A 16,119-nucleotide genomic window follows, 5' to 3' on the forward strand; every position below is an offset into this window, starting at 1 on the left:
TTGTGGATGCAGCTGTTCCTTTGAAATCCACCCAAAGACAGAGTGCTTCTAAAAAACATGAGGAGAGGAGTCCCAAATCCCCAATTGATCCAGGATTCTGCAGCCCACAGTTGCCAACTAGATGGCTATGGGAAGTCCACAGTCAAGGCCCAGGAGTAACAGCCTTCTCTGAGTTTGACCAAACTGCGGGAGGCAGTGGAAGACAGGAGTGCCTGGCGTGCTCTGGTCCATGGGGTCATGAAGAGTCGGACATGACTAAACGACTAAACATCAACAACAACAATTAGGAAGGAGGAGCCTGCAGGCACATGGAATCAAGGATTTGACCAGCGGAGGTGAGATCCTGCTTTGCCCTCATGTGCCCTTTCCTTATGCCTGATTATAGATCCAGCCTTGGCAGTTTAAGTTATGGTTACCAGATTTCTTTCAATGAATCTGGGGACACTTTCTTTTCTTTTCTTTTTTTGAAGCTGAATAGCAACAGGGAGTCAGTAGTGGGGATGGTGAGGCAAAAGACCCTGGGCCCAAGCACACATGCATATCATATAGAAGAAAACGACGACTTTGGATTTGATATCCCGCTTTATTACTACCCGAAGGAGTCTCAAAGCGGCTAACATTCTCCTTTCCCTTCCCCCCCACAGCAAACACTCTGTGAGGTGAGTGGGGCTGAGAGACCTCAAAGAAGTATGACTGGCCCAAGGTCACCCAGCAGCTGCATGTGGAGCAGCGGAGATGCGAACCCAGTTCACCAGATTACGAGTTCACTGCTCTTAACCACTACACCACACTAAAGGTGCAAGGCCCTTCTTTCGCACCTTGTGAAACATAAATGTGCCGAGTTTTAAAAAAACTGGGCAACAGCCACCCGCCTGCAACCCCTGAGCCTCTCCCGATCAGTCAAAACAAAGGGGAAAGGGGGCAGGAGATCTGTACTGCCGGACGTCCCCAGTACAGCACACAAGACACATCATATGGGGACTTCCAGAGAGGAAAAATGGCGGGCGCCACGGCCGCGAGCAGCTCCTGAAGCCAGCCAGAGCCAACTGCGCTACCAGGCTGGCTCTGGGCTGCTGAGGCTGCCACTGCCACGTTTCCCGGGGGCAGATTTGCAAATCTGGGGACATTCCGGGCACGGAATTTGTCCGGGGACAGAGTTGCAAATCCGGGGACTGTCCCCAGGAACGGGGAACGTCTGGTAAGCCTAGTTTAAGTTATTGTTTAATCGGTAAGGACGGTTTTGGGACAGGCAATGGAGTCTGATCTAAGGGGCGGTTGAGTCTCCTCTTCTCAAATCCTCTCCTTTAGGATTGGCCCGGAATAAAATCCATTTCAACTCCTGGTCTCGCAGGGGACCTCGAGAACGGGGTGAGGACCACAGGCGGCCGTGGAGGAACAGAAATGCCCAATGGTCCAGCAAAGTCTGCTTCGGAAGTGAGTCCACACACCCCTCTTGCCAGCATCCCACAAGGGTTTTTGTTTTTTTACAGAAGTCTCCAGCAACTTCATCGCTGCTCAGGAAGAAGTGGGCTGAGCTTCATACTGTGCTTCTGTGGCCGTGTAAAAGTCCTCAAGGGTGGACTGGAGGTATTCGAACGTGGGTCTCTCTTCGGGATTGTTCTTCCAGCATTTCAACATGACTGCATAGAGTTCAGCCGGACAGTTTTCCGGACAGGGCATCCGGTAACCCCTCTGTAGATGTTGGATGACTTCGGGATTGGTCATAGCTGTGGAAAGGAGAGAAAGAATTGATACTGAAAAATGTCTCATCCCTTAAAGGTTAAGGGACCCCTGACCATTAGGTCCAGTCGCGGATGACTCTGGGGTTGTGGTGCTCATCTCGCTTTATTGGCTGAGGGAGCCAGCGTACAGCTTCCGGGTCATGTGGCCAGCATGACTATGGAAGATTTTAATGTTTAATAGGTTACTGTATTTTAGTGTTCTGTTGGAAGCCGCCCAGAGTGGCTGGGGAAACCCAGCCAGATGGGGGGAGTATTATTATTATTATTATTATTATTATTATTATTATTATTAATATGCCGCTTTTGGCGAACCAGAGCAGCACAAGGAAACACCGTTTACCTTCCCGCCGGAGCAGTACCTATTTATCTACTTGCACTTTGACGTGCTTTCGAACTGCTAGGTTGGCAGGAACAGGGACCGAGCAACGGGAGCTCACCCCGTTGCGGGGATTTGAACCGCCAGCCTTCTGATCAGCAAGCCCTAGGCTCTGTGGTTTAACCCGCAGTGCCACCCGCGTCCCATTGTCTCATCCCTTACTTGCCCCATAACCAATCACTGTGTTCGGTGGGAGAGGACCTTCCATCTTAGCACGAGGTCCATACTGTATGGTATAGGAGCAGGGCCTTACTCGTGATGGCACCTACTCACGTATTTTGAACTGATGTAAGATAGGAAAATTAAATTAGATGAATATATTAAAACATGCAGGAATGGCGGATTATTTAAATGAACCTTGGAAGGGGAGGGAGGGAAGTCAATGAATGTGTGGTATAATAAAAGATGTTTAATTTGAAATGTAAAATTGAAAATTTAATAAAAATTGTTAATAAAGAAAATAGAATGAAGGCTTGCTAAAACATCAGCGGAGCGAATCAATAATGGATAATGGATAATGGATAATGGATAATGGATAATGGATAATCAATAAATGATTCTTGGCCCGGAGTAACAAATGATGCTCTAATGCAAACTACCATACCAGGGTAGGGGCACCTTCCAAAGGTGATGATTTCAGTTAGGAGAACTCCAAAAGACCAGACGTCGGATTTGATCGTGAAAACTCCATAGTTAATTGCTTCTGGTGCTGTCCATTTGATAGGAAATTTGGCACCTGTCGAGAAAGGGTAAATTCATGTGTTTTCGTTGTTCTTATTGATTTTAAATTATAAATATGACAAAGAAAAGAAAGAGAAAAGATGAGATGGAAAGGGAGGGGGGAAACCCACCATCTTAGTTGGAACATATATGTGACGTTAACGTATGAAAGTGTTGGAGGTGAAATAGTTAAACAGGTTACCCAATCAGAACCCAGGGGGGTGGAGTCAGGGGGACTATAAAACCAGCTCTGGGAGGGGCGAAGGGACAAGTTCGTTGGGAGTTGGGTGGTTGGTTGGAGTGGGAGTGAATTGGGATAGAGTCTGTGGGCAGGTTGAGTTAGTGTAGAGAAATAAGCTGAGTCAGGAACAGTTAGGAGCTAGGAAGACAAGTAAATATCTGAGAGGTGGTTTAGTGAGTGAGAGCAGGTAGCGGAAGGTATAGGTCTGGGTAGGCACCCCATGATTGTAGTTGACCGATGCTGTTTATGAAACCACACGCTTGTTAAACTGCAATAAATAAACAGAAGTTGATGTTCCAACTTAACCCTGACTGGACTCAGTATTGTCCCAGGTAGGGCCTGGGTGGTGGCAGCGAGAAATAAAGTGGTGGCACAGGGATCAATAGATGGTGAAACGTCCGGGGACCCTGTGTGATCGCCACAATATACTGTAAAGGCAGTGATCCATGAAGCCTGGCGTGCTCTGGTCCATGGGGTCATGAAGAGTTGGACATGACTAAACGACTAAACCACAAAGCCCTAAGCGTCATACCAACCTTCTTTCGCGAGGTACTCATTCTCTATGATCCTAGCCAGGCCAAAGTCTGCAACTTTGCAGCAGAGGGTCTCCGAGACGAGGATGTTGGCTGCCCTGAGGTCCCTGTGGATGGAGTTCATTCTCTCAATGTACGCCATCCCTTCAGCGACCTGTAAGGAAGAAGGAAAATAATGGAATACAACTGCATGGAAATCACAGAGAAGGATGCCTCTGTGGCTGATAGGGATGAGTGAATCTGGCTATCCTGGTTTCTCTCAGCTTCTCACTTTTCCAATCATAAGTTGATTGTTTCAGATTTCCACATCGATGTGCCATTTATTTATTTATTCTTTTAAAAGCCCTCATGAAAATTTATGAGCAGTGCATTGTGAAATTGCTTTGAGATGCTTCATAGGAAACAATTCATAATAGCAGAGGTAATAATAACTTTTTTTAAAAACAACAACAACGACCTGTATATTTTTTGCAAGCATTTTTTTATTTTTAAAAAATCCATTTTTGATGTTATTTCCATTAACGTGGTCACACTTTACCCTAATATATGGATTTTGGTGCACATTATTTGGCTGGAGAGCTGGCACTGAAAAATTCATAGAAGTGTGAATTTAAAGGACGCTTGTGTTTTGGTTCTCACAATGTTTTGAAAAGTGCGAATGAGGTAAATGCATCCTTAAACTGAATCATATTTCTACCACAACCTTATCTGGAAATATCAAGGGTTTCATCCCCACCAATATGGACCAGGGACTCTCCAGACTTATTTCCATTTCAGACATGGGATGATTACGTGAACACTGGCAAATTTTGCTCCCATTTCTCCAAAATCCCAAGCTGGCTTATGATGCTGTTGTTGATGATAATTTGTTGCCCCAGACCTTTGGTCTGATCCAGTTTGGTTCCTCTTACATCCTTAATGCAAGAAATGCATATATTTAATAATCATAATAATAATAACTTATACCCCGCCCATCTGGGTGGCTCCCAACTGAATATTAAAAACATGATACAGCATTAAACATTAAAAACTTCCCTAAACAGGGCTGCCTTCAACAGAGCAACACATAAGAGAGAAATCCCTCCAACTCCAGCCTTTAACCGGCGCAGAACAAATTGTATATAAAGAGGGTTGTCAAAAGACGGCGAGACCCTCTCTTGTTTAGTTCTGCCTCAAAGGGCCTAACAATTTCCCAGACCGCAGAGATTTTGTGGTTGTTTTTTTTTGCCACCTTGCATCTTTCTTGTGGTTTTGAACAGGATGTGAAGATACATTTTCCACAAATATTCGGCATGCTCAAGCTTTCAGCTCAAATGCCGCTCGCCTCAGTGGAAAATGGGTGTCGCTTCCTGTCCTGATGTTAATGAGATAGATGGCTTGTTTCCTCTCAGCTCACACAAGCAGAGGGGAAGGAGGGAGAGAGGGACTGACCACAGGACAATGTATACACTGATAACTTTCTATTTGCAGATTCCGCCTACGCGTTCTGCGCCTGAGCGGTCAGCTCATGCAAACAACACCGTTCTGACAATACTTGCCACCAGACGCTGTTGCCAGATACACTGCATTGCACCTTACTGTCTATTCAAGGACTGAAGGACTCACTCCAAACCTTGCCATCTACCAAAATTGCAGGGCATACTTCCAAACTCCTCCCACCCAATGAAATCCAAATGACGGCATTAAATTTATGTGCAGTTCTGACCTCTGAGTTTGCATTTCTGTTATGGAAATTATGGGGGGGGGCACATCTTTAAAGTTAAATGTTACAAATATTACACCTGAATGTATCCTTTCAACTTGACAGCTCAGGGAAGTTACCTAGCTTTAAAAATAATATAAAATCAACTCCTTTGCCAGTTTCCTCCATTCCAAAGCTATTTTCCCCTTGAAAGGGACTCCGGGAAGTTACCAGAGGTGACAATTGCTGAGCTGATTGTTGGCCAAGGAAAGCTTAATTCCATCACCAAACTTGCCAAGGGGTCCAGACATGCAAAGGAAGTTCTATTGTACTTTGGGTGGTGGGACTTCAGAGGTGTTTGCCTATGCTAATCCTATACCTGAGTCTTGCCCTGCCATGTCTGCTTATGCTAATCTTGTACCAAGGACTTGTCTGGACATGTTTGCCAAGGTTAAACTAGCGTAACCCCTGTCTACCCCTCCCCTTTTGTGACATGTCAGTGATGTAGCAATGATGTAGCAATGATGCTGTACGAACTATATTCTGGGATATGGTGGGAAAGTTTTAAAAGTTTTTGTCACCCCATCCTTGGGGTTCAAATTTCCTCTTTGAACCTAAAGGGGACCCCTGACCATTAGGTCCAGTCGCGGACGACTTTGGGGTTGTGGTGCTCATCTCGCTTTATTGGCCGAAGGAGCCGGTGTACAGTTTCCGGGTCATGTGGCCAGCATGACTAAGCCGCTTCTGGCAAACCAGAGCAGCGCACGGAAACGCTGTTTACCTTCCCGCCGGAGTGGTACCTATTTATCTACTTGCACTTTGACGTGCTTTCGAACTGCTAGGTTGGCAGGAGCAGGGACTGAGCAATGGGAGCTCACCCCATCACGGGGATTTGAACCGCTGACCTTCTGATCGGCAAGCCCTAGGCTCAGTGGTTTAACCCACAGCGCCTTGGTCTACAGCAATTTGCTCCGGTTGGTGGCTAGAATCCTTCCTTTATTCCGCAGGGATCCGCAGGCTCTGACCGACGAGCTGGGTGACTGAGCAGCCTCACACCTAGATTTTTCCGTAACAATTTCTAAATTTGCTTCTCCTAAAATCCAGAAGATCCCTTGCTATATACTTTGCTCAACACATTCTCCTCTCGGAAGTGCAGGCTTCAAAGAAAGCAACGTTCAGGATGGCCTGAATGCGTAGCTCTCAAGTTTGGGGAAGTATCAAGACCTTTTTCAATTATAAGGTTTAAGGCGAATCAATCCACTCACCTGGGCTGAGGAGTCTATAAGTTTGGGGAGAGTCAACTTCCTTCCTTCCTCTGATTTCAAGAAATCCAGCAAGCAGCCTGAAAAGGAGGAGAAATCAAGATTATTAACTTCCCAAAGACCTTTCAATGTGCAATGGTATTTGATAAAGTCTCCCATGTTTTTAATGCCAAATCCTTTTCTAAGAAAGTAATAGAGGAGAATATTCCTAATGTACGTTAGGGTAATAAAGCAAGCAACAAATTCTAATTTGAGGACCTTAACATATTTTTTTCTATGCGTTGTTGTTGTTGTTGTTGTTGTTGTTGTTGTTGTTGTTGTTGTTAGTATACTGTCCTATGCCTGTAGATCTCAGGGAGGTTTACAACATAAAATTACAATATAAAAAACACAAAATATAAAATAGAGATGAATGAAATAGATTATTTATCCTACTGAAATACCCACAAAGGACATCTGAAAGATATTTGGTCTACTTATTGGCTAACCCGAACAAAATCATAAGAGAAACAGTCTTCCCTGTTCTGCTGCAAAGACCTTTAAATTACCGTATTTTTCGCTCTATAACACGCACGCGACCATAACATGCACGTAGTTTTTAGAGGAGGAAAACAAGAAAAAAAATATTCTAAACGAAATAGTGGATATATGATTTTTGTGGTTCATGCTGTGGCCACAGACATGTGATCTGACAGTGAGTTTGGAGTAGCCCAATGCAAAAATCCTGAGGATCCATGTGGATCCATGCTTTGTAACCACGGAGGAGGGAAGGAAGGGGAACCATGGATCCTCTGCTCACGACTGCAGCAGATCCCCCACACCACCCGCAGGCATTCGCTCCATAACACGCACAGACATTTCCCCTTACTTTCTAGGAGGAAAAAAGTGAGTGTTATGGTGCAAAAAATACGGTAATTGCATCTTGGTTTGTCCCTATCCTTAGATCAGAGCTTTTTAAACTGTATGTCTCAACATGTTAGTGTGTTGGCTGCAATGTGTAGGTGTGTCATGTAAATGCTCCATCATGTAAATGTTTGGAAACCAAAGCACGGCTTCCGATTGGCTGCAGGAAGCTCCTGCAGCCAATCAGAAGCCCCGTAAGCCCCGTTGGATGTTCGGGTTCCAAAAAACGTTTGCAAACCGGAAAACTCACTTCCGGGTTTATGGCTTTCAGGAGTTAAAACGTCTGAGTACCAAGGCGTTTGCCAACCAAGATATGACTGTGCAACTGAATTACCGTGTCACGAAACGATGTGTGTCTAAAAAGTGTGTGACCAACATGAAAAGTTTGGAAAGCTCTGCCTTAGATTGTATATAAGTACAATGCATTTTAAACTTGGCATTATGTTCGAAATGCTATGATTTGGGTGCTTTAATTTTCCTATATTGGCAAGAAGGTATTGACTGAAATCAAGGAGACCCAGATTCTGCATTCCAGTGTGGATCAAAACAATTGGCTGAGATCCCAAGGGAGTTGGTTACCGTTGGCCATGTATTCTGTTACGATGTATATCGGCTGCTGGGTGACCACGGCGTGCAGACGGACCAGCTTGCTATGCTGAAGCCTCTTCATCAAGTTGGCTTCAGCCAAGAAGGCATCTGGAGCCATGCTGCCTTCTTTCAGGGTCTTCACTGCCACCTTCACATTATTCTTGTAATAACCTGTAAAGGTAAAGGGACCCCTGACCATTAAGTCCAGTCGTGACCGACTCTGGGGTTGCAGCGCTCTTCTCGCTTTATTGGCTGAGGGAGCCGGCGTACAGCTTCCGCGTCATATGGCCAGCATGACAAAGCCGCTTCTGGCGAACCAGAGCAGCGCATGGAAATGCCGTTTACCTTCCCGCTGGAGTGGTACCTATTTATCTACTTGCACTTTGACGTGCTTTTGAACTGCTAGGTGGGCAGGAGCAGGGACCGAGCAACGGGAGCTCACCCCGTCATGGAGATTCGAACCACCGACCTTCTGATCGGCAAGTCCTAGGCTCTGTGGTTTAACCCACAGCGCCACCCGCGTCCCTTCTGTAATAACCTATAGAAGGAAAAGATGGGGCGAATGAAGGACAGAAGGCCCTGCCACCTTTTGGAAGCTCAGATACTTCCAGCTGAACTCCAAAACCCATATCCGTTTTTACACCTTTCCCAGATACGACAATGCCAGGCAGCACTACTACTACTACTACTACTACTACTACTACTTATTATTATTATTATTATTATTATTATTATTATTATTATTAATACCTCACCCATCTGGCTGGGTTTTCCCAGCCCCTCTGGGCAGCTCCCAACAGAATAAAAAAGCGATAAAACATCAAAAATTAAAAACTTCCCTAAACAGGGCTGCCTTTTGATGTCTTCTAAAAGTTGTGTAGTTCTTTATCTCCTTGACATCTTCTGGGAGGGCGTTCCACAGGGTGGGCACCACCACCGAGAAGGCCCTCTGCCTGGTTCCCTGTAACCTCACTTCTCGCAATGAGGGAACCGCCAGAAGGCCCTCAAAGCTGGACCTCAGTGTCCAGGCAGAACGATGGGGGTGGAGATGCTCCTTTAGGTATACTGGACCGAGGCCGTTTAGGACTTTCAAGGTCAGCACAAACACTTTGAATTGTGCTCGGAAATGTACTGGGAGCCAATGTACCGTATTTTTCGTTCCATAAGTCACACCTGACCATAAGACGCACCTAGTTCTTAGAGGGGCAAAGCAAGGAAAAAAAATATTCTGCGCAGAGCATGTAAGCGGCTCTTGCTTTTCACCTCTCTTCCCGCTTCGCTGAGAAGCCAGCAGAGCAAGAGCGATAGCTGCACAGCGCCTCTTCTGCTGGCTTCCCAGCAAAGTGGGATGAGGGACAAAAGGGAGCCCTTACAAGGGAGCACTGAGCAGAGCTTGGCAGCGGCTCTTGCTGGCTTTTCCGGGAGGTGTGGGAAGGGACAGAGGGTAGCCCATCAGTCCCTTCCCTCACCTCCCGGAAAAGCCCCCAAGAGCCGCGCTCCCTTTAAAGAGCTGCATGGAGCATGTGTGTGGCTCTTGGGGGCTTTTCCCCGAGGAGGGAGCTCCACGCAGCTCTTTAAAGGGAGCGCTGAGCAGAGCCTCCCACCTGCATTCGCTCCATAAGACACACACACATTTCCCCTTACTTTTTAGAAGGGAACAAGTGAGACTTATGGAGCGAAAAATACAGTAAGTCTTTCAGGACTGGTGTTATATGAGTCTCAGCTTACCCATCCAAACCTCTCCAAACTGGCCTGCTCCCAGCTTCTTGACAAGTTTCAGCGTTTCTCGAGGAATCTCCCATTCGTCGGTGGTCCACGGCCTTTGTGGAACCAGAGAGATGCACGGCTGTCGTAGCAGCTGACACAAGCCATCTTCGTAAGCTGTGCAGGGGCACCGGAAGCAGAAGGAAAAGGTCTGAGATCAGGTCAGGGCAGAACATGGTCGTAGTAACCCTCTTCCTCCTCCTACATAGTTTCTTTCAGTTTTATTTTTTTACAACAGGTACTGAGTACAAACTCCCTGCTTCCCTCCCTGTCTTCCCATCTCCAGATATTACAGTGTTTCCCCCACTTTCCTCACTTAGAACACCTGCTATTTTCGGGTGTGATTCAGTGAGATCCCTCTAAATTTAGGAAGAACAGGGAAAGATGGTTTGCTGCTCTGGTACAACAGACTTGCTTCCTCAAAACATCAGACTTTTGGGGATAAGGAACTTTAATGGAGAAAAATGCGTCGGTGGACAGTGTGCGTTGATTTTTGAGTTGATGCAAAGTCGCCTAAACTCCCCAGGAAAACAAATCAGGAAGGATGCTCAATGGAGAGTGTTGTCTGGAAATGGCCTTAGTTCAAAATGTTTGTCCACAGTTCAGTTTTGATACAAAATGAGAAAAAGAAAAAGTAGAGAGAGGAAGAAAGAGAAAGGTGAAAGATGAGGGAGGGAGAGAACATAAGGGGGGGGGAATGAAAAGACAAATAGGGAATATGATGTAGTCTTATTACTCTGCATATAGTATGCCAATTTGTCTGAAATTTGTCCTCCTTTAGTGGTCAAATCTTCAGTTCTCAACGTTCCTGCAACACTTTGCAGATCTTTTTTTAAAAAATCCTTATTAAAATTCATCAGCACTCTAGTTCAGGTTCCTCCTAATAAAGACATGTTTCTATGCAGTTTTGACCAATGTACACATTTCCCCATGTTTGCGTGCTGTTTTCATGAATATATTCATTTTTCAAAGGCACACTTGGTTGGAGAACTGCGTTGCAAAATTTGCACGTGTACGAATTTCAAAGGATGGGTATGTTTAGGTTCTCACATTGATTCCGAAACTGTGAATTAGGTACACTTGACTTTCTCTGTCAACCGAATCAAATTCCTCTCCCATCCCAAATTAAGGGTGACTTACAAGAATAATGTTTGACAAGGTCCTGCAGAGTAGGGAATGTGGTCCTTGGGCAGATGTAATATCCCCCATGGTCCAGAGAGCGGATTTGATAATGTTTGATGACATCCCCTTGAGATGTGTAGTCCCTGATGGAAAGGGAAAAGGCACCTGGAAAAGGAGACACAAAAATAGGTATTATCTGTTGTTGCAGGAATGTGTTTCTAAACATTTTTGTCGGCAGGAACATCGTTTCGCAATGCATTTTTCTGGCGGTCCTGGATTCGAACTCGCACCAGCCCCAGCCAGTGTGGGGACAATAAGAGCTGTAGTCCAGGAACTGCTTGTTTCCTACTGCTCCAGTGGGCAGGACCCAAACCAATGGATTCAAATTGATTAAGAAAGGAAATTCCAACTAAATATTAGGAAGAACCCCCCCATCCATTTTATTTATTTTTAATTAAAGCAATAATCATAAATAAATAAATAAATAAGAATAAACATGTGCACTCCACAACTGAGACGATTCCATTGTAATGATCCAACCTCCCAAAATTGGTTTGACCCCTTTTCCGTTTTAACAGTACAAACTCTACAAACGCTCTCGCATATCTCCTCAAAAATCATTTCTCCTGCACACTCCCTGTCTTACCTTAATGGCACATTGATTAATTTACCATTAATAGCTATACCCCACCCCTCTTTATACCATCCTTCCATTTTATATTCTGCTTGCCCCTTCCGCTTCCTGGTGATAATAATTCTTGCAGCTGTCAGTAAATTTGTGAGCAAGTCCTTGTTAGCCTGTGAACAGGGAAGCCGGTGGCGCTGTGGGTTAAACCACAGAGCCTAGGACTTGCCGATCAGAAGGTCGGCGGTTCGAATCCCTGCCACAGGGTGAGCTCCTGTTGCTTGGTCCCTGCTCCTGCCAACCTAGCAGTTCGAAAGCACATCAAAGTGCAAGTAGATAAATAGGTACCACTCCACCGGGAAGGTAAACGGCGTTTTCGTGCACTGCTCTGGTTAGCCAGAAGCGGCTTAGTCATGCTGGCCACATGACCCGGAAGCTGTACGCCGGCTCCCTTGGCCAATAAAGCGAGATGAGCGCTGCAAACCCAGAGTCGGCCATGACTGGACCTAATGGTCAGGAGTCCCTTTACCTTTACCCCTCTTTATACCACCCTTCCATTTTATATTCTGCTTGCCCCTTCTGCTTCCTGGCGATAATAATTTGTGCAGCTGTCAATAAATTTGTGAGCAAGTCCTTGTTAGCTCATGAACAGGAAGAACCTTCTGATGGTAAGAAATGCTAAGTTATGAATCAGACTCTTTCAGAAGGTGGTGGACTCTCCTTCAGTGGAGCTTTTAGAGCAGAGTTTGGAGGGCCGCCTGTCAGGGATTCTTCATCTTTGATCCCTGCACTGTAGGGGGTTGGACTGGATGACCCTATAGGTCCCCTGCCAACTCTACAATTTGATGATTCTATGAATCTCTGGAGGGTCACGTGAGCCCCATGCTTGCCGCCAGCCAATTAACCATATGAAATGTGTGTGTTATTCATGTATGCTAGGATTTTACTAGCCCCAAAATGGAAGGTCGACAAGATACCAACGAAAGAAGAATGGCAAGCAAAATTTATGGACTATGCCGAAATGGCGAAGCTTACGGGAAAACTCAGAGACAAGGACAATAAAGATTTCAAAAAAGACTGGGAACTGTTTATGATGTACTTACAGAAATATTGTAAAGAAGTAGACTCACTAGCAGGGTTTGAGTAAACACTTACAATTAAGGAAAAAAGTGTATAAGACAAGGAGCAGTAATTGGGGAAATAAAAAAATGTAAGATGTAATTTGGGAAGATACGGTATAAAAATAATAAGAATATAAGAATATTTAGTTGAAAGATTTTAAAATCAAGGTAAATAAATTAAGCAGAAGTAATAAATACTTAAAGAACCAGAAGAGGAGGTTGGGGAAAGTCAATGGAAGGGAGGTGGGGGAAAATCTGGATTTATGAATTTTTTATTCTGTTTACGATGATTGTGTTGAATATAAAATTGTAAAACCTAATAAAGCTTTTTTTTCTATTTCTTTTTTTAAAAAAACACAACCATATGAAATGCGTTGCACGTGGTTCCATGTTAACAAGTCACCTGTTGAAATTCCTGCATTTGCAGGGGGTTGGACTAGATGACCCTTGGGTTACCTTTCAACTCTGTGATTGCAAAAACCATCTAGCACCAGAAGCCATGGGAAAAGTCATGAGATTTCTGCCTACTCTGATCTGGTTCTGTTCAAATATGCAGCTGTCTGCTAACTGAATGCAACTCAAAATTTGTCACTATGGGCAAAGGGTGGCCTGCTAGAATTTGGGGTCACCTCCAACCCAGAAAGGATGTTGTGGAGCTGCAAAAGTTTCAGTAAAGGGCAAGCAGAACGATCAAGGGAATGGGGCGACTCCTCTATGAGGAAAAGTCAAAACATGCAAGAGATGCAGAAACGGAACGAATCCCATGAGGTTTATTTGCACTTTCATAAAACTCCACGAGACATTGTCAAACGCCTTTTCTGCATCCACCAGCATCAAAGCAGCTGGTTTATTTTCCAAATACTCCAGTATATCAATGGTGTTTCTGATATTGCTGGAACAGCGAGAGATCTTTTCCGTTGTCATTCTGCAAAATACATTCCCAGATTCTTACCTGGATTAGTTTCGCTTTCCCTGATCAGAAATGACCCCATCACATTGCCAGGTGCTAGCAAGAGGCGTTCGGTTTCTTTTCTGCTCAGGCCTTTAAAAAACCACCTGAGAAAGGGAGATTTATTATCATTATTAAACAACAGCAAGAGCAGAAATCACCACTAAGAAATGAAGGTCCAGCTTTTGTCCCTTTAGTTAGAAATTTCCTGTTCCTATGGCATTCCTGAATCAGCCTTTAATGATTCAGTTCCTGTTCTGGGGTGGGAGATTAGTGGTAGGGTTTTAATTCCTAATTACCTTTTTTTTTGCAGGCAGAGCAATTGATCACCATTTTTAGCTCAATTGGTAGAACATGAGATTTTAACATCTATGGTACCATAAGGCTCAGCGTTTTTGTTTTTTTAACGGAAAGACTGGAAGTCAGAAGACAACAGAGGTACATAAAAACTGAGTTAGGCTATAAACACACCATACATCTAAAGCACATGGCTTCCCCAAAGAATCATGGGAACTGTGGTTTACATATCACTGAACTTCAGTTCCCAACACCCAAAAGAAGCTACATTTCCTGGGATTCTTGGGGGTTTAAATGTACCGTGTGTATGCATCCTTAGAGGACTAACTTGCATAGGGAGGCAGATAATATGTAGAGGAACAAGGAATTGGAAGCCCATGACATACCAAATCGGGCCACAATTTTTTAAAAAAAACAAAGCAAAACTCTGGCCTTGATGATAGCAAACTTTTCACTGCAGATCTTCACATGTCTCAAAATATCAGTTGGGGTCCCCCAAGTTGGTAATGTTAGATGACATTCTATGCCCCCAAACCCAAAGAGGCCTCCTTACTTTTCTTCTTCCAGGCTGTTTACACGGGCCACAAAATTGCTGGGTATGTAGCCTTTGTGCCCTGTGGTAAGAGATTTTGCTAGCCACCAGTCCCCGTCGCTGTGAAAATAAAGCACTGTATAAATAAACAATGCACATTGAAAGAAGCAGTGATTTTACTAGGGATGGGCTCATCTCTTTTGGTTTCTCTCTGGTTCTCTCTTTTTCCAGTCGTCAGTTTGAGTCCCCCACATTTCCACACCAGTTAAAAAACAACAACAACAACAACAACAACAAGAACAACACAGTGAGGCTTCACAAGCAATTTTTCCTAATATAATTTTTATGAATAAATGCACTTTTTTGCCAATACACCAGAAAGAAGACTAGAAACAAACAGTATTATTACAAATTTGGGGGATCAATCTGGATGATGCCTTGACTGCCTCCCAATTTTGTGGGTAAAATATATAAGAGCAAGCTTGTCAAACTAGTCCCTTTTTCTAGGTGATGGTTTTGGCTGACTAGGTGAGCACTTATGGGTGCTGAACTAGTTTCTGTGGGGAGCTGGTGCCAGGTACCAGGCCTATTGGCAGACCAGCTCTGTGTTACAAAGATGTCTGCAGACGTGACATGAAGGCTGGGAACATCAACCCCTCCGTGTGGGAATCCCTTGCAGATGACCACAGAGGTGCTTCACAACATAAACATTGAAAATGGGAACACAAAATACGTAACAAAAGCAAAACAAAAAACCTCCAATAACCCCCTCTCCCATGAACACATTTAAAAAGGCCAAAGGATGTTAATCAGCCCAAGCTTTGGTGATAGGGAAACATTTTTGTCTGGTGCCTAAATATAAGTAATGAAGGCACCAGGGGAGTCTCCCTGGGGAGAGCATTCCACAAATGAGGAGCCAGTGCAGAAAAGGCCCCGTTCTTGTGTTGCCACTCTCCAGACCTCTCAGGGAAGAGGCACACGAAGGAGGGCCTCAGAAGATGATCTCAGAGTCTGGGTAGGTTCATATGGAAAGAGGCGGGCCTTGAGATATTGTGGTCCTGAGCTGTTGCGCTATCTCTCTCTATATGCATGTATGTAAAAAAAAAAAGAAAAAAAAGTTAAAGGACTCCTGGACAGTTAAGTCCAGTCAAAGGCGACTATGGGGTGTGGTGCTCATCTTACTTCAGGCCGAGGGATCCAGCGTTTATCCACAGACAGCTTTCCAGGTCATGTGGCCAGCAGGACTAAACCGCTTCTTGCGCAACGGTACACCGTGATGGAAACCAGAGTGCACGGAAATGCCATTTACTTTCCCGCTGCAGCGGTACCTATTTATCTACTCATGCTGGTATGCTTTTGAACTGCTAGGTTGGCAGAAGCTGGGACAGAGCAACGGGAGCTCAGCCTGTCATGGGGATTCGAACTGCCGACCTTCCGATTGGCAAGCCCAAGAGGCTCAGTGGTTTGGACCACAGCGCCACCGGCATCCTGTATGTATGTAGGTATGTTTGTATATGAATACTCATGTGGATTGTAAAACTGTATCACAATAGGCAAATGGGCCCAGATTTTTTTACATGCGGGTGCTCTATATTTCAGGTTGATTTTTATACAGTGGACACTCGGGTTGCGAACGTGATCCGTGCGGGAAGCATGTTCGCAA

The 16,119-nt window shown here is 44.8% G+C and overlaps 1 protein-coding gene and 1 long non-coding RNA gene across 3 annotated transcripts in view; one reads left to right on the plus strand and one right to left on the minus strand.

The window, feature by feature from the left end:
* Window positions 1-563: 563 nt before the first annotated feature.
* BLK (BLK proto-oncogene, Src family tyrosine kinase) overlaps window positions 564-16,119 on the minus strand; it is a 31,436-nt gene continuing 15,880 nt past the window's right edge. For both annotated transcript variants that reach the window (XM_081001050.1, XM_081001049.1), the window contains exons 5-13: window positions 14,478-14,576; window positions 13,631-13,734; window positions 10,951-11,097; window positions 9,775-9,927; window positions 8,038-8,217; window positions 6,559-6,635; window positions 3,616-3,766; window positions 2,723-2,854; window positions 564-1,727 (exon numbers count right to left, since the gene is read on the minus strand). In XM_081001050.1, coding sequence (XP_080857176.1) covers window positions 1,516-1,727; window positions 2,723-2,854; window positions 3,616-3,766; window positions 6,559-6,635; window positions 8,038-8,217; window positions 9,775-9,927; window positions 10,951-11,097; window positions 13,631-13,734; window positions 14,478-14,576 — 1,255 coding nt within the window. In that variant the 3' untranslated portion in view covers window positions 564-1,515. The remainder of the gene's footprint in view (window positions 1,728-2,722; window positions 2,855-3,615; window positions 3,767-6,558; window positions 6,636-8,037; window positions 8,218-9,774; window positions 9,928-10,950; window positions 11,098-13,630; window positions 13,735-14,477; window positions 14,577-16,119) is intronic.
* Window positions 2,844-16,119, plus strand: part of LOC308474766 — a 104,178-nt gene continuing 90,902 nt past the window's right edge. The window contains exon 1 of the long non-coding RNA XR_013984941.1: window positions 2,844-3,252. This is a non-coding gene — a long non-coding RNA (uncharacterized lncRNA). The remainder of the gene's footprint in view (window positions 3,253-16,119) is intronic.

Source organism: Podarcis pityusensis (assembly GCF_964106645.2).
Source record: "Podarcis pityusensis genome assembly, chromosome: 3".
Lineage (NCBI taxonomy): Eukaryota > Metazoa > Chordata > Lepidosauria > Squamata > Lacertidae > Podarcis > Podarcis pityusensis.